The sequence below is a fragment of the Canis lupus genome, chromosome 21, assembly GCF_003254725.2.
Source record: "Canis lupus dingo isolate Sandy chromosome 21, ASM325472v2, whole genome shotgun sequence".
Taxonomy (NCBI): Eukaryota; Metazoa; Chordata; class Mammalia; order Carnivora; family Canidae; genus Canis; species Canis lupus.
This window is the reverse complement of record NC_064263.1, coordinates 24,441,411-24,465,235: the sequence shown is the minus strand read 5'-3', so window position 1 is coordinate 24,465,235 and position 23,825 is coordinate 24,441,411. Positions and strand designations below refer to the sequence as shown.

The window sequence follows — 23,825 nt, the reverse complement described above, 5'->3', positions numbered from 1 at the left end:
AGCCTGTGCCAGAAAACCACCAATGACCTGACTTAGGTCTCCAGTCTCTCAGTTCAATGCTCTTTCCACTTCACATGTTCCTGTGCCATGCTCCTGAATCTATCCTTTCAAAAGGAAGACAGTAAATAAGATAGTGAAAGCTGTTGGTCTCTATTTGTCATAGGGGCTTGTCTGAGGGCAGACATTCAAATGGTTTTTGAATAGGCACCCAGCGACCATAACTCCTCAATAAAAGGGGCCCTGAGCCATACCCGTGATTAAGGAGCTGACTTGCAACACCAGGTTATTGGATTTCTCCAGGATGCACTGGCTCTCAGGGTCTAGGCTGCTGTCTTTGGGTCCAAGATGGTCCTTCTGGCTCTCCTGATACTGTGAAATGGTATGAGTCTGAGGACTGAGGGGAAGTAAAGGCTTGCTGAGCTTCTGACTGAAGTACTGCTGGATCTGATCTAACTCATTCAGATTCTTCCTATAAAAAAAGAAAGGGAAAAGAGGACAAAATGGTTATTCACTGGCTTTACAAGCATCTTTTACATTTCCTTGGCATTCTACTGCTTGAGCTAGGAATTAGTATTTCTCACTTGGTCTATTAACACTAGGACCCTACCCTCTCCAATCCACTAATTCATCCTTTACTTGACTATAATCCTGCTGCTGGGGACAACTTTCCCCTCCTTTCCTCTGGCTACTGAGATTTCTCTTCTGATGTCCAGCAAAAACCCCACATTCTTGGTTACCATTCAGGTCTAGTCTTCATATCCTCTTACTCTTGAAGGAGGAAGGCCTTACTCTGGACTAACACTGACCTTTGCTAACTCATAACCATTCCCGATCCTTCAAGTAAGTGACCTCTTCTAGCAAGTCTTCCCTGAACCTCTAAATTGGTTTTTTTTTATTTTTTTATTTATGATAGTCACAGAGAGAGAGAGAGAGAGAGAGAGAGAGAGAGAGAGGCAGAGACACAGGCAGAGGGAGAAGCAGGCTCCATGCACCGGGAGCCCGACGTGGGATTCGATCCCGGGTCTCCAGGATCGCGCCCTGGGCCAAAGGCAGGCGCCAAACTGCTGCGCCACCCAGGGATCCTTCTAAATTGGTTTAAGAGGTCCCCCTTTGTGCTCCACAGTTCTGTATGCTTCAATCACATCTGTTTCCCTTGATGTACTGTAAGCTCTGCGCTGATTCCTTTGTATCTACTGTGCTTTCTCCATGATAATAGATGGGCCCTCCCCCAACTGGGTTCATTTCTGCCTCATACCTCTGAATGCTGGAACCTTATTTTAAGCTACTCCCCTTGCTGTGTCCCTGTGCTACTTTTAAAGTACTCATATCTCTCTCTCTCTTAATATTTCTCCTTTTCAAAACTCTATCAACCCAAGTCATTGGATGACCTCTCTCTTAAACTCCTTTACTCTTGGCATCTCCATCAACATTTTGTCTTAGATTTCTGCTTAGTTTTCTCATTATGTGTCAGTTTCCCAAACTAGGCCATGAGCATTTGGTAATGGAAGACAGTATCTCAAATTTCTCTACTTCTCTGGTACACTCAGTGTGCCTGGTACAACTGGTACAACATGGACTCTTAATACCTGTGAAGTAAACTCAGTTTTTCTCTCCTTTTGTTAGGAACAGTCTGTATGTTCTACAGTCAAATCTAATTACATGAGAGTACACAGAGCTGATCCTTAATCTGTCAATAGAAACCATGACTCTCTCAAATCACAGTGGATTTACATAGGTGTCTACATCTGGGTATATGCCACATGCCACCTGTAGCAGGAACATGCAAACAACTGTAAACTTGGCAAAACTTAAGAAAATATGCAAAACCAACTGGCCGTGTCAGAGATTCTGGATATAGAACCTATTAACACGAAGCTGCAATTTTCTCATCTGTGAAGAGGTTTTTAATTTTTTTAGATTTATTTATTTATTTGAGAGCGAGAGAGAGAGAGAGAGAGAGAGAGAGAGTGTGAGCATGAGCAGGGGTAAGGGGCAGAGGGAGAAGGGAAAGCAGGCTTCCCACTGAGCAGGGAGCACAATGCGGGGCGGGGCTCAATCCCAGGACCCCGAGATCATGACCTGAGCCGAAGGCAGACGCTGAACCAACTGAGCCACCCAGGTGCCCTTCCTTCATCTGTGAAAATGTTTACTAATATTTGCTCTGTAGGCCTCAGAGGATTGCTGTGATTCAAATGAAGCACTATTTTAGGGCTCTGTGAACCCAAGGAAGTAATGCAAAATTGGTATCTTGTTTATCTTCATTTGGTAGGGAATTCATCTACCAGCAGTTTTAAAAACCTGGTTATGGTGTAGCAGCATCAGCATCATCTGAGAACTTAGTAGAAATGCCAATGTTCAGGCACTATCCTAGACCTACTGAATCAGAAACTGTAGGGGTGGGTCCAGCAACAGATGTTTTTAACAAGCTCTTCATGTGATTCTGATACATTCTAAATTTTGAGAACCAGTGGTCTAAGGCAGTGGTTTACACAGCCTGGCAATTTGGCCCCAAGATATCTTTTGGCAATGTGTGGGGACATTTTTGGTTGTCACAATCAGGGGAGGGGTGCTTCTGGTATTCAGTGGATAGAGGCTAAGGATGCTAAATATCCTATAATGCATATGACAGGCCCCCTACAACAAAATATCTGGCCTAAATGTCAATAAGGTTGACACTGAGAGAAACTGCTCTAGGATGCAGGAAGAGTTTCTCTCTTTTCTCAGTGAATTCTAAAATATGTTTTGTGAATGACCCAATAAAATGCGGCCACACTGTTAATGGTTTTACTTAAATGGCCTCCAGTCTCTAGCTGAGAATCAAAATGAGAATCTTAACATACCACTTCCTTGTAATATAAAAGTTTGAACAACCCATGTCCCACCAATAAAAAATATTTTGCCAATTCTTTTCTGACTTTGCTTTATGAAAACAAGTGATAAGTTAGTTTTTTCCAAATATAAAATCTGTCAAATATTTTTTCCTCAAACTTTACACACTCTTCCTCCCCTCGCCCATCGCTATTCACTTGAGAATCATTTGTTCTAAAAGTCCAAACTCTTAGCTGAAATTTAAGGCTCATATAAGATGACCCTATAGAATTTGCCCTGCTCTTTTTACATCATCCATCCATCCATTCATATTTCTGAGTGAGAGAGAGAGAGAGAGAGAGAGAGAGAGAGAGAGGCAGCACATGTGAGTGGGGTGAGGGGCATCTTGAGGATCTCAAGAAAATCTCAAGCAGCCTCCCTACCTGCGCGGAGCCTGAACATGGGGGGCTCCATCCCATAATCCAAGAGATCATGACCTGAGTCAAAACCAAGAGTTAGATGCCCAACACTAGGCCCTCTGCTCTTTGCATCTTAGGCTTGGCTGCAGCCTAAGTGTATTGCTAGTATTCCATCAAACTTGATGTGATGTTTCATGCCTCTGGGTCTTAGCATGTTTTCTGCATAGAATGTCCTTCATGTTTGTTGACCTGCTCCTTCAAAGACCAGTTCAAGTGTGACTTCTTTAAAGCTTCCCATGACCAACTTAGAATGTTCCTCATTCTTCCATCTACCCTTGGCCAGAAAATCTGCAGATCTTTTTTTTTTTTTTTTAATTTTAAACAAATTTTTATTACACAAAGGTTGTCACATAATTGGATATTTTTTCTACTTTGTACACAATTATTCTTACTCTCCACAGAAAGGCTGCTTAACTTTTCATCTGGTGATGGCAAACACTAAAATCCTGATTTTAATAGAATAGTAGTAAAAATGCCTCAGTGATTTAAGTTGAAAGCAGTACATTGGTACATGGCTCTTGCACTCAGTTATCAGGAATGTACAAATGTCTTTTTATTCAAAAATAAATTATTTGTAGGCATGGACAATGACATCAGTAAACCATTATATATCGTCAACTGAAACCAGTAACTGATGGTTATAGTGATTTTCTTAAACATCAGCCAGCCTTTTATTCAGTCATTTCCTTCAACTGACTTCTCTGAAGTTATGGTTGAGGAACACAGCCTTGAGCTTCCTCTCAAAATCTGCAGCTCTTATCCCACATCATTATAATTATCTGGCAACAGGCTATCTCCTCCTCTAGGAATGGCAGAGCCAGGATTGGAACCTAAAACCTTTTCACAGCACCACACTTCTTACTAGATAACCCAGGGGCTAACTCACATGATCTACAACGGCCCCTTCAATTCTCACAGTGCTTCTCTGGCTCAGATGCTGACTAAATTAAGAAAGAGACAGGGGAACATTAATAGGACAGATGCTGGTCTGGAAGAATTCAGTGGTTGTGTGAAGAAAGATGGTGGGCAGGATGAGGTTCTGTAAATTTAAAGTAGATATGAAGCAGTATAGATGTGAGGGTGGTTATTAAGTTTGGTGGATAACCTCAAGTTCCTGTGTTAATAGGTGGATCAGTAATAGAAACCTGTGAAGGAACGGAAGGCCCCAAGGTTGAAAAAGATTTACCTATGAGGAATCCTGAGAGGTTCCAGGGTCCAGCTCAACACTTACATAGACAAAAGCCCCCTCAACCTCCCAGGGCAGTGGTAGCTGGTAGAAGGGCAGTACTGCAGGTTGCCACTGGCCATTTTACCTTGTGCTCGCTTCACTATGGTTTCCTGTGTCTTTTCCCAGCACAGGGCCTTACCTGAGAGAAGTCAGAATGGAAGTACGGGAGGACAAAGGCAGTGTGGTCAGTTTGTCATCACGTGGCAAAACTGCCTCTCCCTGCTGCAGGGATTCATGAAATCGGCGGATATTCTGCACATGCTCTTCATGACGTAATGCCTGACTTCTTGTGGCACTATTTCTGTCAGAAATAAATGGGGCCAAAATAAATTCCGAACCAATGAGAAAACCCCTAATATGATGATCAACCAATAACGCTCCTAACATGGTACTGCAAATCCATCCCCATTACCATAGTGCTGGCTTCATGAATTCTTGCTTAGATTACAACTATTTTCCAAATAATCTTGCCTTCAGTTTTACCCACTCTCCTTTATTTTTCTCTCTTTTAAAATTTTAATTCCAGTGCAGTTAAAATACAGTGTTATATTAGTTACAGGTGTATAAGAGTGATATAGCATACATTATTCAGTGCTTATCAAGATAAGTGTACTCTTACTCCCCATCACCTATCTCACCCACACTTCCACCCACCTCCCCTCTGGTGACCATCTGTTCTCTATAGTTAAGAGTCTGCTCCTTGGTTTGTCTCTTTCTTTTCCCCTTTGCTTTGTTTGCTTCTTAAAGTCCACATAGGAGTGAAATACGTTATTTCGTCTTTCTCTGACTTATTTTGCTTAGCATTATATACTCTAGATCCATCCATATTGTTCCAACTGGCAAGATTTCATTCTTTTTAATGGATGAATCATATTCCATTGTGTGTGTATATATACATACACAACCCCGTATCTTTATCCATTCGTCTATCAATGGACACTTGGGCAGGTTCCATAGTTTGCCTATTTGTATATAAATGCTGCAATAAACATGGGGTATTTGCCCTTTGATTTAGTGTTTTTGTATTCTTTGGGGGAAATAGCCAGTAGTGCGATTCCTTGATCATAGGGTAGTTCTATTTTTAACTTTTGAGGAGCCTCCACGTTGTCTTCTATAGTGGCTGCACCAGTTTGCAATCCCACCAACAGTGCACGAGGGTTCTTTTTCTCCACATCCTTGCCAATATTTGTTTCTTGTGCTGTTGATTTAGCCATTCTGACAGTGTGAGGTAATATCTCATTATGGTTTTGATTGCATTTCCCTGATGATGAGTGATGTTGAGCATCTTTTCATGTGTCTGTTGGCCACCTGCAAGTCTTTGGAGAAGTGTCTGTTCATGCCTTCTGCTCATTTTTTAACTGAAGTTTTTGTTTTCTTGAGTGTTGAGTTGTATAAATTCTTTGTATATTCTAGATATTAACCCTTTATTGTATGTCATTTGCAAATGTCTTCTCCCATTCAGTAGGCTGTCTTTTAGTTTTGTTGGTTGTTTCCTTTGCTGTGCAGATTTTATTTTATTTATTTTTAAAAAAGATTTTATTTATTCATGAGAGACACAGAGAGAGAGAGAGACAGAGACAGAGAGAGAGGCAGAGACACAGGCAGAGGGAGAAGCAGGCCCCATGCAGGGAGCCTGACGTGGGACTCGATCCCGGGACTCCAGAATCATGCCCTGAACTGAAGGCAGGTGCTTAACCACTGAGCCACCCAGGGATCCCCAAGATTTTATTTTGATGTAATCCCAACAGTTTATTTTTGCTTTTGTTTCCCTTGCCTCAGTGGACATATATAGAAAGATGTTGCTATAGCTGATGTCAGAGAAATTATTACTGCTTGTTCTCTCTTCAAGGATTTTTATGGTTTCAGGTCCACATTTAGGTCTTTAATCTATTTTGAGTTTATTTTTGTGTATGGTGTAAGAAAGTGGTCCAGTTTCATTCTTTGCATGTTACTGTCCAGTTTTCCCAACACCATTTGTTGAAAAGACTGCTTTTTTTCCCATTGCATATTCTTGCCTTTGTTACAGATTAACTGACCATATAACTGTGGGTTTGTGTCTGGGTTTTCTACTCTGTTCCACTCACCTATGTGTCTATTTTTGTGCCAGTACCATACTGTTTTGATTACTACAGATTGTAATATAACTTGAAGGTCCAGAACTGTGATGCTTTCAGCTTTGCTTTTCTTTTTCAAGACTGCTTTGGCTTTTCAGGTCTCTTATGGTTCCATAAAAATTTTAGGATTGTTTGTTCCAGTTCTGTGAAAAATGCTGTTGGTGTTTTGATAGGGACTGCATTAAATGTGTAGATTGCTTTGGGTAGTATAAACATTTTAACGATATTTATTCTTCCAATATATGAACATTCAATGCCTTTTATTTCTTTTCCCTTCTTTTTATTTTTTACGTAGGCTCCATGCCCAGTGTGGAGTCCAATGTGAGGCTTGAACTCATGACCATGAGATCAAGACCTGAGCTGAGATCAAGAGTTGTACGCTTTTTTTTTTTAAGATTTTATTTATTTATTCATGAGAGACACACACAGAGAGAGAGAGAGAGAGAGAGAAAAGAGAGAGAGAGAGAGGCAGAGACACAGGCAGAAGGAGAAGCAGGCTCCATGCAGGGAGCCTGACGTGGGACTCAATCCCAGGTCTCCAGGATCAGGCCCTGGGCTAAGGGCAACACTAAACCACTGAGCCACCCGGGCTGCCCCCATGTGTCCCTTCATAATATTTTCTTATAATTGCTTGTATTTCTGTGGTGTTGGTTATTATTTCTCCTCTTTCATTTGTGATATTGTTTGAGTCCTTTCTCTTTTTTGGATGAGTCTGGCTAGAGGTTTATCAATTCTGTTGATTTTTTATTTTTTTCAAAGAAATAGCTCCTGGTTTCACTAATCAGTTCTATTGTTTTTTTTTTTTTTTTTTTTTAAGTTTCAATGTCAATTATTTCTGCTGTAATTTTTATTATTTCCTTCCTTCTGCTGGTTTTGGGCTGTGTTTTTTCTTCTTTTTAGAGCTCATTTATTTATTTATGTATTTAGATTATTTAATTAATTAATTAATTTAATTTATTTTTAAAGATTTTACTTATTTATTCATGGGAAACACACAGAGAGAAGCAGAGACATAGGCAGAGGGAGAAGTAAGCTCCCAGTCAGGAACCTGATCCCAGTATCCTGGGATTACACCCTGAGCCGAAGGCAGACGCTCAACCTCTGAGCACCCAGGTGTCCCCTTCGAGCTCCTTTAGGTGCAAGGTTAGGTTTTTTGAGATTTTTCTTGTTTTGAGGGAGGCCTGTATTGCTATCAATGTCCATTCTAGAACAGCTTTTGTTGCATCAAAGATTTTGGACCATTGTGTTTTCATTTTCATTTCTCTCCACATACTTTTTGATTTCTTCTTTGATTTCTTGGTTGACCCATTCATTGTTTAGCAGCATGTTATTTTGTACTCTTTCCGGATTTTTTCTTGTGGTTGACTTCTAGTTTCATAGTGTTGTGGTCAGAAAAGATATATATGATTTCAATCTTTTAAAATTTGTTGAGACTTGTTTTGTGGCCTAATATGTGATTTATTATGGAGAATATTCCATATGCACTTGAATACACATTCTTTTCCTTATACCAGTAGCACACTGTACTGTTTACTGTAGCTTTGTGTTAAGTTTTGAAATTAGGCATTTCTTCTTCATTCTTCTGCCTATTCTGTGTCCTCTGAATTTCCATATGAATTTTTGGACGAGCTGGCCCATTTTCATGAAAATCAAGCAGGGATTATGATAGAAAGTGTGTTGAGTTTACAGACTGTTTTGGGGAATTAGGCCATATTAAGTTTTGCAATCTGTGAACGTGGGATGTCCTTCCATTTATTTAGAATTTCTTTAATTTCTTTCAACAATGTTTTGTAGTTTTCAGAGAATAAGTTTTGGTCTTTTTCACTTACATTTATTTTTAAGCATTTTATTCTTTTTGATGCTATTGTAAATGTAATTGCTTTCTCAATTTCATTTTGGTTTATTCACTGTTGATGTACAGATAAACTGATTTTGTGATTATATTTTAAAATGTTCTCAGTTTAGAGGTGCTGGGGGCTCAGCTGATTAAATATCTGACTCTTGATTTCAGCTCAGGTTGTGATTTCAGGGTTGTGAGATTGACCCTGTGTGGAGCTCCGCACTCAGAGGGGAGTCGTCTGCTGGAGGATTTTCTCCCTCTGCCTCTCTCCCCACTCGTACATGCTCTCTCCCTCTCTCTCTGAAAGCAATAAATAAAACTTGAAAAAAATGTTCTCCGTTTAAATTAAAAAAAAATTAAGATTTTATGTATTCATTCAGAGAGAGAGAGAGAGAGTAAATTAAAAAAAAAATTGGGATCCCTGGGTGGCGCAGTGGTTTAGCGCCTGCCTTTGGCCCAGGGCGCGATCCTGGAGACCCGGGATCAAATCCCACGTCAGGCTCCCGGTGCATGGAGCCTGCTTCTCCCTCTGCCTGTGTCTCTGCCTCTCTCTCTCTCTCTCTGTGACTATCATAAATAAATAAAAATTAAAAAAAATTAAAAAAAAATTAAGATTTTATGTATTCATTCAGAGAGAGAGACAGACAGACAGAGAGAGAGAGAGGCAGAGACACAGGCAGAGGGAGAAGCAGGCTCCATGCAGGGAGCCCGATGTGGGACTTGATCAGCCTGATGTGGGACTTGATCCCGGGTCTCCAGGATCACACCCCAGGCTGCAGGCGGTGCTAAACTGCTGCACCACCAGAGCTGCCCTCAGTTTAAATTTCTAATATGGTAAAAATAGGTACAACTTACCTAAATAAACCTCTTTGAGGTCATCAATAATTTTTAAGAGTATAAAAGGCTTCTGCAGTAGAAATGTCTGAAAACTACTTTACTGAGGTATATCAATTTATAATAAATTTCACATATTTAAAGTATACAATATGAGGTATTTCTTTGCGTTATAATTTTTTATTGTGACTGAAAAATTATTGACCAAATAACCCTTTATTGGAGAAGTACCAAAACTATTTGGTCTAATTATAGCATAATTTTGTGCCACAATATTGAGTTTTGACGTATGTGCACATCTAAAGAAGCCATTAAAACATTAAGATTATGTACATATCTATCACCCTTAAAAGTTTCTTCTTGTTCTTCATAATTCCTCCCTTTTCTTGTTCTATTCATCTTCTCTTATCCCTAGACAATTACTGATTTGCTTTCTGTCACTATAGATTAGTATGAATTTTCTAGAATTTTATATAAATGGAATCAGATACACGGGACCCTCTTTTGTCTAGCTTCTCTCTCAACATAATTATTTTGAGGTTTTTTTGTTGTATATCAGTATTGCCTTTTGCAAAGTTTTTGAGTGTCATTTCATTATATGAATATACCACAATTTGGTTAGCCTTAGATGGCTAGCTGGATCAGAATGTCATTTTGATATGGTCCTTCTGAAGTGGGAACAGGGATATATATATTTTAAAGATTTTATTTATTTATTTGAGAGAGAGAGAGAGAGACAGAGACAGAGAACATGAATGAGGGAGAAGGGCAGACAGAGAGGAAGAAGCAGGCTCCCCACTAAGCACAGAGCCCAATGTGGGGCTTGATCCCAGGACTCTAGCATCATGACTGGAGCTGAAGGCACCTGGGTGCCCCTGGAACAGGGACATTTTTATGTGGACAAAAACCAAACCACTAAACTTAACTTTTACAATTACTAAATAGTGTCTTCATTATCAACCTATATTTCTATCCTTGTACCAGTACCCTATCCTACCCATGTGTCATGGATTGGCTATGGTCAAAGTAACACCCATAAAATAGATAACAGAACAACTATTTTAGCCTGTGATCTAGGATTTGGCAGACACATGGGATCCCTTTATGCGGAGGGCAGAGGCATTTTTCATGTGGTAAGCAAGTAAAGAGCTACAGAGCGTTGAAATGGGCCTTTGAGTGGCTAAGTGGTATAGAGAGTGTCTTTCTGGACTACTCATAATTGCTGCTGTAGGAATGGCTGTGGTAGGGGAAGATCCTTTACCTTATTCCTGAAGTAGAGAGATAGACACAGGAAAGAATGGTGGAGGCAGGGGGATGACAAATGGCACTAGGGCCTGGAAGGAAGTGGGGTGAAAGTAGCAATGTTATTCCTAGACCTTGCCTTTTGAGAGAATGGAATATGTTCTAGCCCTGATATCCATATGCATGTCCATGGTTGGCATGGGGAAGCAATTGGATGGGCCAGTTGCTTTTTATAAAATATCCTGGTTCCTATATTTGGAAAGGGAAAGATCTCAGACAGCTGATTACTGATTTTAGGGATAAAAGTTAAAAGCCTTTGAGGAAAAGAGATAAGTGTTCTTTCCACAGAAGCTACCCTTTTGATAGCAGTAAAAGTTCTAGTTTCCTATCTTATATATATAAAAAAAAATGTTTTCATAGAATCCTGGAGTTCCCAGGGGTTGTAACAGGAGATCAAAGCTCTTTCCCTGTCTCTAGTTTCTTCCTCCAATAAAGGAAAGAGAGAAATGACAAGCCAGTTAGCAGACGTACAACTCTCTATTTCTTCTTATCAAAAATTCACTCACCTCTCAGGAGAGGAGAAATCAAGTTCCTTTGATGAGGTGTGAATAAGTTGTTCTGGGGTCCATTTTGCAATGCAGCTGGGGAATGCAGCATATATATCAGAGGCAGGGAAGGAAAAGGAGCTATATATTGGGATCTGTAGAAATAATGAGAAAAATGGTATACCTGTCACCACAAATCCTTTTGGAACAAAGCAGTATAAATACATTTGTAAATTTGTGTTTAAAAAATTTATTATATGTAGATAAATATAATTTGCTGAGTATTTTCTGTCTTGAATGCTGCAATAAGCAATTTATATGCATTTTTTTCATTTAAGATTCAAAATAATCTTATGAGGTAGGTACTATTATTATTCCCAATTTATGTACTATGCTATCAGATTGCTTTTTAGTTGCTTTGTTTGTATTTATGCTCCTGCTCTTCCAGCTAGTTTGTGAACTTCTGACTGGATATCATTTTACTTTACAAGTGAGGGTGATGTGGCTGTAATTACTTCTTGACTACCAGGGCTGATGTGAAGGAAAGACTTTCTTATACAGCAACTGTTTAATAACTCTTTGTTACTTTCTCATGTGGTCACTCATGCATTCAATATTTACTGATGCCCACCCTGCCAGACCCTGGGCCAGGCACACATGATAAGGGAAATGTATAACCCCACAATCTTTGCTTTGATAGAGCTCCCCTATCTGGGATAGTCTGGAAAATTCTCCTTTCTTTTACAGTTAAACTCCCTGAAAGAGTTTGTCTGTATTTACTACCATGATTTTTTTTTATAGGAACAATGACTTTAATGTAATAGTTTTTAAAATGTTCAACCAATGTGGTTTCAAACTCCATGCTGCAATTAATCTTATTTTATTTAAAAATTGAGATACAGGGATCCCTGGGTGGCGCAGCGGTTTAGCGCCTGTCTTTGGCCTAGGGCATGATCCTGGAGACCTGGGATCAAATCCCACGTCGGGCTCCCGGTGCATGGAGCCTGCTTCTCCCTCTGCCTATGTCTCTGCCTCTCTCTCTGTGTGTGACTATCATAAATAAATAAAAATAAAAAAAAAATAAACATAAAAATTGAGATACAGCCATTTGTGACAACATGGATGGATCTAGAGGGTATAATGCTAAGTGAAATAAGTCAGAGAAAGACAAATACCTTATGATTTCGCTTATATGTGGATCTAAAAAAACAAATTAATAAACAATCAAAAAAGGAGAAAGAAACCCATAAATACAGAGAACAAACTGATGGTTTCTACAGGGGAAGAAGATGAGTGGTGGACAAAATCAGTGAAAGGGAGTGGGAGATACAGGCTTCCGGGTATGGAATGAACAAGTTGTGGGAATAAAAGGCACAGCATGGGGGTAAGTCAATGGTATTGTAATAGTATTGTATGGTGACAGACCGTTAGCTACACTTGTGGTGAGTATAGCATGGTGTATAAATTTGTTCCATCACTGTTGTACACCTGATATTAATGTAGCATTGTGTGTCAACTATACTCAAGTAAAACAATTTTTTAAAAATTGAGATATAATTAATGTATTATAAAGGTCACCCTTTAAAATTCAATTCAGTAATTTTCAGTATATTCAGAGTTGTGCATCCATCACCACTGTGTAATTCCTCTATGTATACAACCGTATAATTTTTATCATCCTAAAAAGGTTATGAGATCATTATGAGACACAAATATATAATGTGTTCTGTAAGCTGGAAAGTACCAAGCACATGTAGAGGATCTTCTTATAGATTTTGCTCAGTAGAACCCTTACTGGTTAAGAATGTGAATCAGGATACGTACCAGTGATCCTGGGGTCTCCATCCCACGTCTTGATTGTCTTTCTTCTTTGAAGTGCATCAAACTCTCTAGAGGGGAGACAGCAACTTTTATCTGCCCCTGGCACTCTCCACTGAAGTCTGTGATGTTGTACCAGCCACAGACAAACTGGAAGCCAGAAAGAAGTGGGGAGAGGTCCACTGAGGCAAAGCCAATCACCCTCTCCTCATCTGTGGGGAAAAGAGAAGAGCTGGGCAGTGTGGCTGGGCATGTCTTGCCACTGACATTAGAGGCTGCACACAGAGATGCTGATTCAGGGGACTGTGGGGCAGGACAGGGATTTCAGTGATTCCAAAATCAACAGAGAGGACAGATAATGAGAGAGACTGGCACACAGCCTGCTTTCTACTCTTATGAATTCCCTTTTGGAATAGCAGGGAAAAGCTAGCAGGGTTGAGTTTTTGTCCTCTTGATATAGGCAACTGGAAAACAACCTTAAACACAGGGAACACTTCTTTTTTCCTTGTTATCGTGTCTCCGTGATTTTTCTCAGGGCAGTGAGTCTTGAAAGAAATCATTTGAAAGACCATCACCTTTGGAATTACGAGGGATTTGCATTTTCCCATTCATACTTGTCTGTATTTTCCAAATTCTCAATAACCCACATATGCATTATAGTTAATTAAGAACAAAAGTGATATAAATCACAAAAGAAAAATAACCCCCTAGAAAACCTGTACATGGTGCAAAATAACAGTTTGGACTCAGGCTTGTAAGAGGGCTGCCCTTAATGAGTAAGACCCCTTCTTGGTTGGACAAGCAACCATGCTATGACCTTTGTTCTCAGACTCCTTGCTTTTTGTTCCTTATGTCTGGCATGAAAGTGGCTGGGGACAAACAGACCCGCATTCCTCTACAAGTTGTTTTCTATGGACTCCATTCCTGATAATGAGTATTAAAGGCTGACTACCAAAAATGGACACAATTCTCAGTTTTCAATTTGCTAAATAAATCAAAGAATGCAATTTTTAAAGAATGGTCACTAGTTTCCCAGTTTCTTATACATGCTGCTGGTAACACTGAACTCATTACACACTGTTTAACATTTGTTCAGACAGCTTGCTCTTCTTTAAACTGCGACTCACCTAAAAGCTGAGACCAAGCATCACTTGTTTTATGTTCTCTACACTTTCCATTCCTGGCATAAATCTTTCCATGTACTGAGGAAGTTGATCAACCTCCACTGAGAACACAAATGGACTGGCCAATGTAGAGTGGGACAAAGAAGCAGAGCACCACAATAGCTAATCTGAGTGTGGCTTTGATTTGAAAACACATTATTATAACTTCCCAAACCTCAAGTCTCATATATACAATGAGAAGGACTAATAAACTAGATTTAAGATCCTCTTCAACTTGGACAGTCTTCTTTTTTTTTTTCTTTTAAGATTTTATTTATTTATTCATGAGAGACACAGAGAGAGAGAGAGGCAGAGACATAGGCAGAGGGAGAGGCAGGCTCCATGCAGGGAGCCCGATGTGGGACTCAATCCCAGGACTCCAGGATCATGCCCTGGGCCGAAGGCAGATGCTCAACCACTGAGCCAACCAGGCGTCCCTCAACTTGGACAGTCTTAAGAGTCTAGGAATGTTTGAAGTTGTGTTCCTCAGAGTAGGAGTCAAGTAGTTCTTACCCAATGGGAGTGAAGAATGATGGCTAGAACCATTATTTTGCACTCCAAAGATTTTTTTATAGCTTTGCAAAGAAAATTAATCTTGTTTTATTTGGTTAGCCAAACATAACTTGTTCTTGATAGATTGTAACTTTAGGTAACCTTTGAGGGTTCTGCTTAACATAAAAGCACAATATCTTAAACATACCTGAGGAGAAATCAGGCTAAACTGATCATTGAGAAAAACAATAGCTTTGAAGAGTTCAAGTTTAATATCGTATTTAGTGGGACAACTCATCATTCTTTCTTTAAAGTTTTATGTTCTAATGATTTCAAACTTTCTTCATACTCTTTCTTTACTCTAGATTTTTGTATTTGCTGTAGCCTCTGACTATATTATGTCATGCCCCTTCATTTTTTGCTGACGAACGCTCCAGGAAGCCTTCTCTATCATCCTCAGTCTGAGGCAGATATCCCCTTCCAGAACACCCTATATTTGCCTAATCATACTATCCTCTAATTGTCTCCCCCATAGGGTACAAGGTCTGTGAGGACAGAGACCATGTATGTCTTATTTTACCTTTGAATCCCTAGCACCTAGCATAGTGCCTGGCATAGAGTAGGAACTCAAATATTTATTGAACACAGCTGGGTCTGGTTTGCATAGCTGAGGCTATGTGGAAAGGATGGAGTTAAGGGAAAAGAGTCATCTATTTCCACTGAGAGAGCTAGACAAATGCGGTCAGCTGGGTCTAGGTATTTTCCCAATCTCCGTTTACAACAGGTTTTACAGGATTCTCTGGGGGTCCTGGAAGATAGGAAATGTATTTTGTTCTTCTCTATACTGAACAGCCCTAGCATAGTACCTAACACATAGTAAGCATAAAAAAAACCAGCTCCATTTATTAAGCACCAATTATGTGCCAAATACTTTATAAATATTATCTCTAATCCTTATAAAAACCCTACATGGCAGGTACTATTATCCTAATTTTATTCAGAAGGAAACAAAGGCTCAAAGAGGTAAAGTGTTTTAGCTTAGATCATATAATTTATAAATGACAGAGCCAAGATTTGAATCCAGGTCTGTATAAGACCAAAGCTTATTCTTTTTTTTCTTGTTATACTAAGTGCTGAACTGAGTCAAACCCTAGTCTGCTTGACAATCTCTGGAGTACTTTAGAGAAAAGAGAAGAATAGAAAGCCAGAGAGGAGGGTGGAGCCTAAATACAGCAGGAATTCCTTGTGTTGATTCAGAGAAAATGGATTTATGATCAGTTCCTGCCACATTTATGAGGTTTGGTGGGGGTGGGGGACATAAGTGAAACCAAGGCAGGAGCATGGGACAAATCACTGAAATAAGGTTCATGGCATCATTTTGAAACAGAAGCACAAGAGGAGAGCCGGAACTGCTCTCAGGTCTTTATTTTTTTTATAGGATTTTACTTATTTATTTGAGAGAGAGAGTGCATGAGTGAGGGGCAAAGGGAGAGGGAGAAGCAGACTCCCCACTGAGCAGGGACTGGATCCCAGCACCCCTGAACTGAAGGCAGATGCTTAACTGACTGAGCCACCAGGCACCTTACTCTCAGGTCATTAGGCTCTGGAGTTAGCTCTGAAACTTATCACTGGCAAATAAAAACTGTAATGCTGTAGATTCAAAACAACTGAAGGTCTGGAAACTAGATACTAGCAAGAATGTTAAAAGAGCTAGATTTATAGGAAGGATTTAAGACAAAATTTTCTAAATATAGAAGCTGTGAGATAGCTCAATGTCCTCATCCACTCACCTTTCCCATCCAAACTTACTAGCATGGTGAAGTACAAAGGGTGAAGGCTGTATAGCCAGTCAACTGGGTTCAAATCCTCATTCCATTAATTAATATGATCTTAGTCAAGCCCCTAAACTTCCTTGGGGCTCAGTTGTTACATTTATAACACTGAATGAATTATGTTTTTGCCTTGCAGGATTAGAGAGGCTTATAAAACTCTCAGCACATTGCCATTCACTAATAAGAATAAAAACTGAGATGGTTTTACTAAGTATCTGGCACTCATTTAATTCTCCCACTGAGGTAGGTACTATTATCCCTATTTTATAAATAAAGAAACTGAAGGAAAGGGAAATTAAGTTACCCAAGTCACACTACCTTGTAAGGGGTAAGAACTGGTATCTGAATTCCAAGAGTGTTATTTTAGAGTCTGTGCTCTAAATATTGTTGAATTACACCTCTTAATAATGGTAGCTGACTAAAACTAGGTTCAAGGACCATGCTGTCAGTACCTCCATCCTGGGGAAGCTCTTAAAACAAGATTCTAGTGTTATGTACTGCTTAAAAATGCTGGGATCTTGGTTAATAAGCCAGAGTCAACAGAAGATAAAACATATAAAGAGGACGAAATCACTTGTGTGTGGCAGGCTGTACACTGTGACTGCTGAGATACAATTGGAAAGATTAAATGTACTTGGACTTCTGCACTAAACAGGCAGTCCAAAAAAATGACATAACTTCTAAGGATTTAAATTCCATAGGAGAATAATGTGACATTCTTGAGATTCTCTCTAGCACATATATATGAGTTCCTTGCATCACAAGTGCCATGGTTTGGTTTCACTTGGTTAAAAAAAGAAAAGGATTGGGAAACTGTCAACAGTATGTGAGCTTATTTTCACAGCCAGAACAGATATTCACAGAATAGAGTTCTTACCTCCTTTATGCCAAACTTTGAACACCAGAGTTTGTTGAGGGTCCAAAAGAAGCTCTTTTGATAGCCTGTTAAGAAAAACATGGAAAATTGAACTCCAATTAAAAAAAAAGAAAAAGAAAAACAACCACCATAAATTAATTGTGTAGGAAGCATCTGCCATATGAAACTTGTATTTGAAGAATATCTTGTAGTTTGCAAAACACTTTCCTAACATTTTCATTTCATCTTCATGGTCATCTTCTAGGATGTGTTTTTACCATAACAGTTAAAATGAGGGATGGAAGCTCAGAGAGAAGGAACTGGCCAAGACTTGAAATCAGGCTCCCCTGATGCAGTACTTTCCTGTCTGATGTTATCTGCCACATTCAAACTCTTTATCTCAGGATGAGAGGAAGTGTGGAAAGAGAGCACCTCAAGATGTAAGGAACAGTTTTACTGGAGCAAGGTAGGGATTCCTTCCATCTGATGTGGAAAGAGGATGGTGGGAAGGGAGGAAGAGGGGAAATCAACACCCACTGAGGGCCTCCCGTAGGCCAGGCATGTGTAATCTGCGCAAAAGCCTGGACACGGGCATTATTACCCCTGCTTTACAGATGATAAAGGTGGGCTCAGGGAGGTGAATTGACTTGCTCAAGGTCACACGAGAGTCAGTAAGTGGGAGGGATAGTATTTAAAGCTTAGTTTGCTTGATTCTAAAGCCAAACTGTACACAGGCAAGGCACCAAAATAAGAAAGTACCCAATTTTCATACCAGATAAAGAAGTGGATATGGTATTCAGTGAACATCTCCTATACATTTTATATGAAGTGACTTCTATCATTTTAAAGTACAGAGACTTGGAAAGTTCCAAACCAGGTGCCATTGCTCCAGGAGCTCCAGGGAAAACCTAGAGACTTAATTTCCTTCCTAGATACCCCTGGGGAACTGAAGAGAATCCACTTCAAGACCAATGAGAGGCCTTGTGATAAAGTGAAATAAGTACTGTATCAAAAATCGAATTCTAGCCAGTGGTCAAAATACCTACCTCTGAATTCCTGCTCTAGTACTGTCACCTGAGTGACCCTGGGAACTAAGACTTTTTGAGCCCTGTTTTTCTTACCTGTTAAATGGGATAATATTTTCTACCTCCAAGGTTGCTAGGAGCATCAAATGAATGTTTTGTGATAGAGCAACTATAAACAAAACCATTATTCGTTTTTTTCTTCTAATCTTCCCTCTGCTATCAACAGACTATGTAACCTCCCTGGTCCACAGTTTTAACTTTAAAGTGAGGGGATGAAATTAGGAGACTGTCAATGTCCTTCCGTCAAGTCCATAAAGTTAAGCTCTGAGTGAATAAATCATCTTCACTTAGAAGCTTAGCCCCCTAGCCTCCTGCCTTTTAAGGCAGATTTGATATTTTAGATCTCAAGTACCTTTCTGTAATTTCCAGTAGCTCACCATAGATAGTAATGAGTTGTCACTGTAGTTCTAGCTCCTGACTCAGGTCAGTCTCAAATTTCAAAACACTGAACATGTGAGCAACTGCTGAGGCTCAATTAGGTACATAAATCATGTGAGAAAATAGCAGATCAGACACCACGTGGTTGTGCCTAGTGTTGATGGTCAAGAGAGAAACTTTATAAAAAGGTGATACAGTATAATGATAACAATAGTTATACTAGAACTCACGCTTTTAAGGACGATGAAACAGATAATGAAGAAAAGGGAGGGTGAGTCCTGCACTGCAGCAGCACTGGGCCTGTCAGCCCCTGACCTCCAATATTCGAGTCTTCCAAAGGAGGTCTAACATTCCTTGAGTACCTGCTATGTACCATGAGGTAACTTTCCTAAAGGTCACCTAATCTGGACCTCACAATAACCCTGTAAAAATTAACCCCCCCTTTGCAGATAAGGAATCTCATTACAATGTAATTTGTTCACACTACTAGTAAATGACAGAGATGGGGATGGAGGCCATATCTCTCTTGGTGCAAAGCTCAGGCTCTTTTCATTGTACCAGAAATCTTTTTCAAGGATATGCAATCCATTGCCTTTCCTGAAATTAGTTTGCTCTGCCTTCTTCACCTTAGGTAAATTGTGTACATTCTTCAATACTCAGCTGAATTATCTTTTTTTTTTCTTAGCTGAATTACCTTATTTTAAAAGCCTTCTCTGAACGTATAGGTTAGCCTAAATTACCTTTCTGAGATGCACTAGAATCCTTTTTTACTACTTTTGCAGCACTTGTCACATTCTATTGTATATTTTCCCAGGTAGATCATGAACACCTCAATAGCAAGGACTGTCTTAATAATCTTTAATTCCCAGTCCCTAGAACAAAGCAGGGAATATAAGAGGTCTTCGCTGAATAGCTTTTGAGTTGTATGGAATCAAAAGAGCTCAAAAAAAAGTGAAAAAAAAAATTACTGTGGTAAAACCTTTAAACCACTACTAGCTGTGAATTCATAAGCTCCAGGATTAAATAAATGCTTGATAAGAAAAGCATTTTCCAGGTCTGCTCAATATTGTTGGGTCTGTTACATTCCTTGATCTGAGTTTGTCTCTTGGAACAAAAAGTGGATTCTGCAAGACTGATGGGATATCATAAAATACAAACCTTGATTGCTGTTGAAAATTCCAGATGGGGGAATCTGTGTTTTCAACCACTTGGGTGTAGACAGGAGATGGCTCATCAGCCGTTGCAAAGGATACACAACAACTGGGTATCAATACTTTTCGCTCTGTCAAGGGACTCCCTGAAATAGAACACAGTGGAATGACTGACTTTAGGGTGCCAGAAAGAATGTCTGGAAGCCTTCTATTATACAGGTATAAGCAGGACCATTCCTAGCCCTCTCCTACCTTTGGGTTACTATGTGCCAGGTACTGTTCCAAGTACTATATATGTATTAATTCATTTAAACCTTACATCAACCTACCTGTGAGGTGGGTTTTATGATAATTCCCATTATATAGATGAAAAAGCTGAGGTACAGAAAATTTAAACATCTATTAAGTAGTCACATGTTTATTAAATAATAGACCCGAGACAGTAAAATCAAGATTCTGGCTCTAGAGTCCAAGCTCTCAGACATATTTTGTATTGCCCCTACTAGATAAAGAAACATAAAACACTCAGTACAGTGCTGGTGTTAATTCTACAAGATCAAGTTTCCAATGTGGGGGACTCTTTTAGTCTCTCCTAAAACAAAGTAAAATGGTTTTCTTTTTCTCTTTCCTAGAAGAGTAGCAACACGTAAGGGTAAATCTGAACTAGAGGGTTATAAAGAGGCAATATGAAAGCATTAAGGCTCTTCATTTGTTAAATTCAAAACCCAAACATAGAAATCAGAATGTGTATTTTTCACATTTTGCTAGCCTGTGTTCCAGTCCTAATGAGGATATAGAGCAGTTTTTCTTCAGTCATTTTCATTTTACCCAAAAAATCAGTTCTGTGTATGTCTGTTTTGCAAGGGCTGACAAATGAGGTCCACACAAGGAGGATGAATGTCCTGAATTATATTCATACAAATTTAACCTTAAGAGTTATGAGATGTAGAGAGCATACTTTTTTTTAAGATTTTTATTTATTTATTCATGAGAGACACACAGAGAGAGGCAGAGACACAGGCAGAGGGAGAAGCAGGTTCCATGCAGGGAGCCCAACATGGGACTCAATCCTGGGTCCTCAGGATCATGCCCTGGGCTGAAGGCAGTGCTAAACCGCTGAACTATCCAGGCTGCCCGAGAGCATTCTTTTTTTCCTCTTTTCTTTTCTTCTTCCTTTTTAAAAAGATTTTATTTATTTATTCATGAGAGACACAGAGACAGAGAGAGGCAGAGACACAGGCAGAGGGAGAAGCAGAGGGAGAAGCAGGCTCCATGAAGGGAGCCTGATATGGGACTCGATCCCGGGAGTCCAGGATCACACCCTGAGCCAAAGGCAGACGCTCAACCGCTGAGCCACCCAGGTGTCCCTAAGAGAGCATACTTTTCATATAAGATCTCAATATGTTGCCTAAGTCTACTTACCTAGATTTCTATTCAAAGAAATATAATTGTTTGTTGAGGACTCAATTTAAGTTAGAAAGTGTAACATTAAAATTTTTTATTTTATATGTGAGTGGAAAAAAACAACATAAAATGAAGATGGTTGCTGAAACTAGATAGTCTATAACTGAGCTGTTTAACAAGATAACCACTAGCCATATGTAGGTTATTTAAATTGATGAAAATAAATAAGATGAAAAATAACCACTAGCCACATTTCAAGTGCTCAATAGTCACATGTGGCTAATGGCTACCATTCTGGACAGAAGATGTAGAACATATCCATCATAGTACAGAGTTTGTTTGAAGTGCTGAATAGACTATATAATATAGGCTACATATTCCATAAGATCACTTTTAGCTCTCAAGTGCTATGAATCTCAGGATTACAGAGGAAGGAAAGAGACAAGAATAAAAAAAAAACGGAGTATCTAAAACATAATTTATACAATCAGAGGAACAAAAAACTCTCATCATCATTATTCCCATAGAGTCTCTCAGCACCCATGATGTAAAATGGCTGGAGTGAGTTCTTTCCTCTAACTGGATACCCCCTGGCACGGCTGCTGTCTCTCTCTCTCTCTTACTTAGCCTTACCTTTATCTCTTTCTCCCACTTTTCTCAGAAAGTCTTAAGCTTTTCAACTGGTTTCTTCCAATAACATGTCATAAACCCTCACAACTATGTAGAGATAATCTACCTCTCTGTTGGCAGTTCCCACAGCATTCTGTAATAATTTGTGTGTCTGTGTGAGAGATCTCTGAATGTGGGGAGTGGGCCCAAATCCCTTATGAAAGGTTTGCAGACTGACTACTACCTTTGTCTATAGACAGTTGCCAGGGTTGAAGAAAAGAGAGAAGCTGTCTCGGTCTGCCTGCATTGTGTACCAGCAGAGGACCACAACTGCTCAGAAAAGCTCTGAGAGAGATCAGCAAGAGGACCAATTGTGGGTCTGAGAGGCAGGACCTTAGGTTCCTGTGTGCTCTGCCACTCATTTAGCATGACTTGTCAGACACTTCATCCTGGTGCTCTGTGTATCAGTTTTCTCATCTGAAACATGCACCCAGTTGCTTCCCACAATAAAATTCTATGATTCTAGACGTCTACTAGTACTGCTCAGCACTTTCACTCATACTGCCCACCTCTGCTCTACCCCTTTTAAGATTTGTTATTTTTGAAGATGCTATCTCCTAAAGGCCTTGAAATAAAACTATTATTTTGACTTTGGAAGAAAAACTTTCCTTACTTAGTCTTGAATAGAAATATTCCTTTCAGCCAAACAGGCAGATGACAAATCAGCTTGAAAAAGCAAGTTATCAGGTTTCCCTGGCTCTCTCCTTGTGGGTGGACATTGAGGTGGGCCTGTTAACATTTCTGGAAAAGGTCAAGTTCTGAAACACTTTTGGAGGCAGCCTAGAAGAAAGCTGCTATACCTCCCACAGGCTGGGATACACATCCAGAGCAGTTATGAAAACTTGAGATGAACTAGCTTTACCATTTTCACTAGATTTCCTGTGTTTTACATAAATATATGCATCAAGAAAGATATAATTGTTTCAAAGAGATTAAAATAACAGCCCCTTATGTTTGGATAACATCTTATAGCTTACAAACTTTTCATATATACTAAACTTATGCTGATAACATACCTGAAAATCACACAAAATGTGTCTCTAATTCACAAGTAAGGCAACCAGGGAACAGAAAGGTAAAGTGGCTTGCTCATTGCACACCTGTCTAACTAGCATTTGGAAGACGTAGCTAGGTTTCCTGACTACCTACTCCAGGGGTTTTCCATTGCAATAGGTCTAATTAACTCTATTTGGTTAAGAGCTCCCCCTCTGGCCTGGAATGAATGCATGAAAACTTTCCTCTCAAGCAATGCTCAAATTTGTATATTAACAAAAACTTAGGACGCCTGGGTGGCTCTGCGGTTTAGCGCCTGCCTTCGGCCCAGGGCGTGATCCTGGGGACCCAGGATCGAGTCCCGCGATGGGCGCATCGGGCTCCCTGCATGGGGCCTGCTTTTGTCTCTGCCTCTCTCTGTCTCTGTGTGTGTCTCTCATGGATAAATAAAATCTTAAAAAAAAAAAAAAAACAAAACAAAAACCTTAGTACAGTTCCATTAAATGGATGTTAACTAACATTTTCTTTGTGTCACACATGCCCAGATGAGTCAGGTTTGATTCCTGATTTGGGGGGGAGACAATTAAAATAAGAGAAAGACCATAGCAAAAGTGCAGGGAGCTGTAGGAACTCAGAGGGGCTCTTGACACAGCCTGGGTAGGTTAATGATACTTCAGATTATGAGGCTGATGATACTGTAGATAATTTTGGTTTTTACTGAGTATAACTTAGATTACCCCAAATAATTTTACCTTTCTGTTCCTCAGTGCCTTATTAGTAAAACAGGGCTAGAGACACCTGTCATCTCTAGTTTAAGAAAACAAATCTGAAGAATACTGAAGGTGATTCATAAAGAAAGGGTCTAATAAAAGTATTCAAGAAGCTCTTTCATTG

The 23,825-nt window shown here is 39.6% G+C and overlaps 1 protein-coding gene and 1 long non-coding RNA gene across 31 annotated transcripts in view; one reads left to right on the top strand and one right to left on the bottom strand.

Annotated features, from left to right (window-relative positions):
• C2CD3 (C2 domain containing 3 centriole elongation regulator) overlaps nucleotides 1-23,825 on the bottom strand; it is a 153,061-nt gene that overhangs the window by 30,198 nt on the left and 99,038 nt on the right. For all 30 annotated transcript variants that reach the window (XR_007404620.1, XR_007404624.1, XR_007404625.1 and 27 more), the window contains 6 exons: nucleotides 19,873-20,011; nucleotides 17,273-17,337; nucleotides 12,915-13,120; nucleotides 11,112-11,245; nucleotides 4,655-4,816; nucleotides 252-469 (listed from right to left, as the gene is read on the bottom strand). Coding sequence is in view for 19 of the 30 variants with exons in the window: in XM_035703824.2 (XP_035559717.2) it covers nucleotides 252-469; nucleotides 4,655-4,816; nucleotides 11,112-11,245; nucleotides 12,915-13,120; nucleotides 17,273-17,337; nucleotides 19,873-20,011 (924 nt within the window). In the remaining 11 variants the exon portion in view is untranslated. The remainder of the gene's footprint in view (nucleotides 1-251; nucleotides 470-4,654; nucleotides 4,817-11,111; nucleotides 11,246-12,914; nucleotides 13,121-17,272; nucleotides 17,338-19,872; nucleotides 20,012-23,825) is intronic.
• LOC112667442 (uncharacterized) overlaps nucleotides 1-23,825 on the top strand; it is a 59,830-nt gene that overhangs the window by 26,364 nt on the left and 9,641 nt on the right. The window contains exons 8-9 of the long non-coding RNA XR_003141133.3: nucleotides 16,532-16,638; nucleotides 17,517-17,717. This is a non-coding gene — a long non-coding RNA (uncharacterized LOC112667442). The remainder of the gene's footprint in view (nucleotides 1-16,531; nucleotides 16,639-17,516; nucleotides 17,718-23,825) is intronic.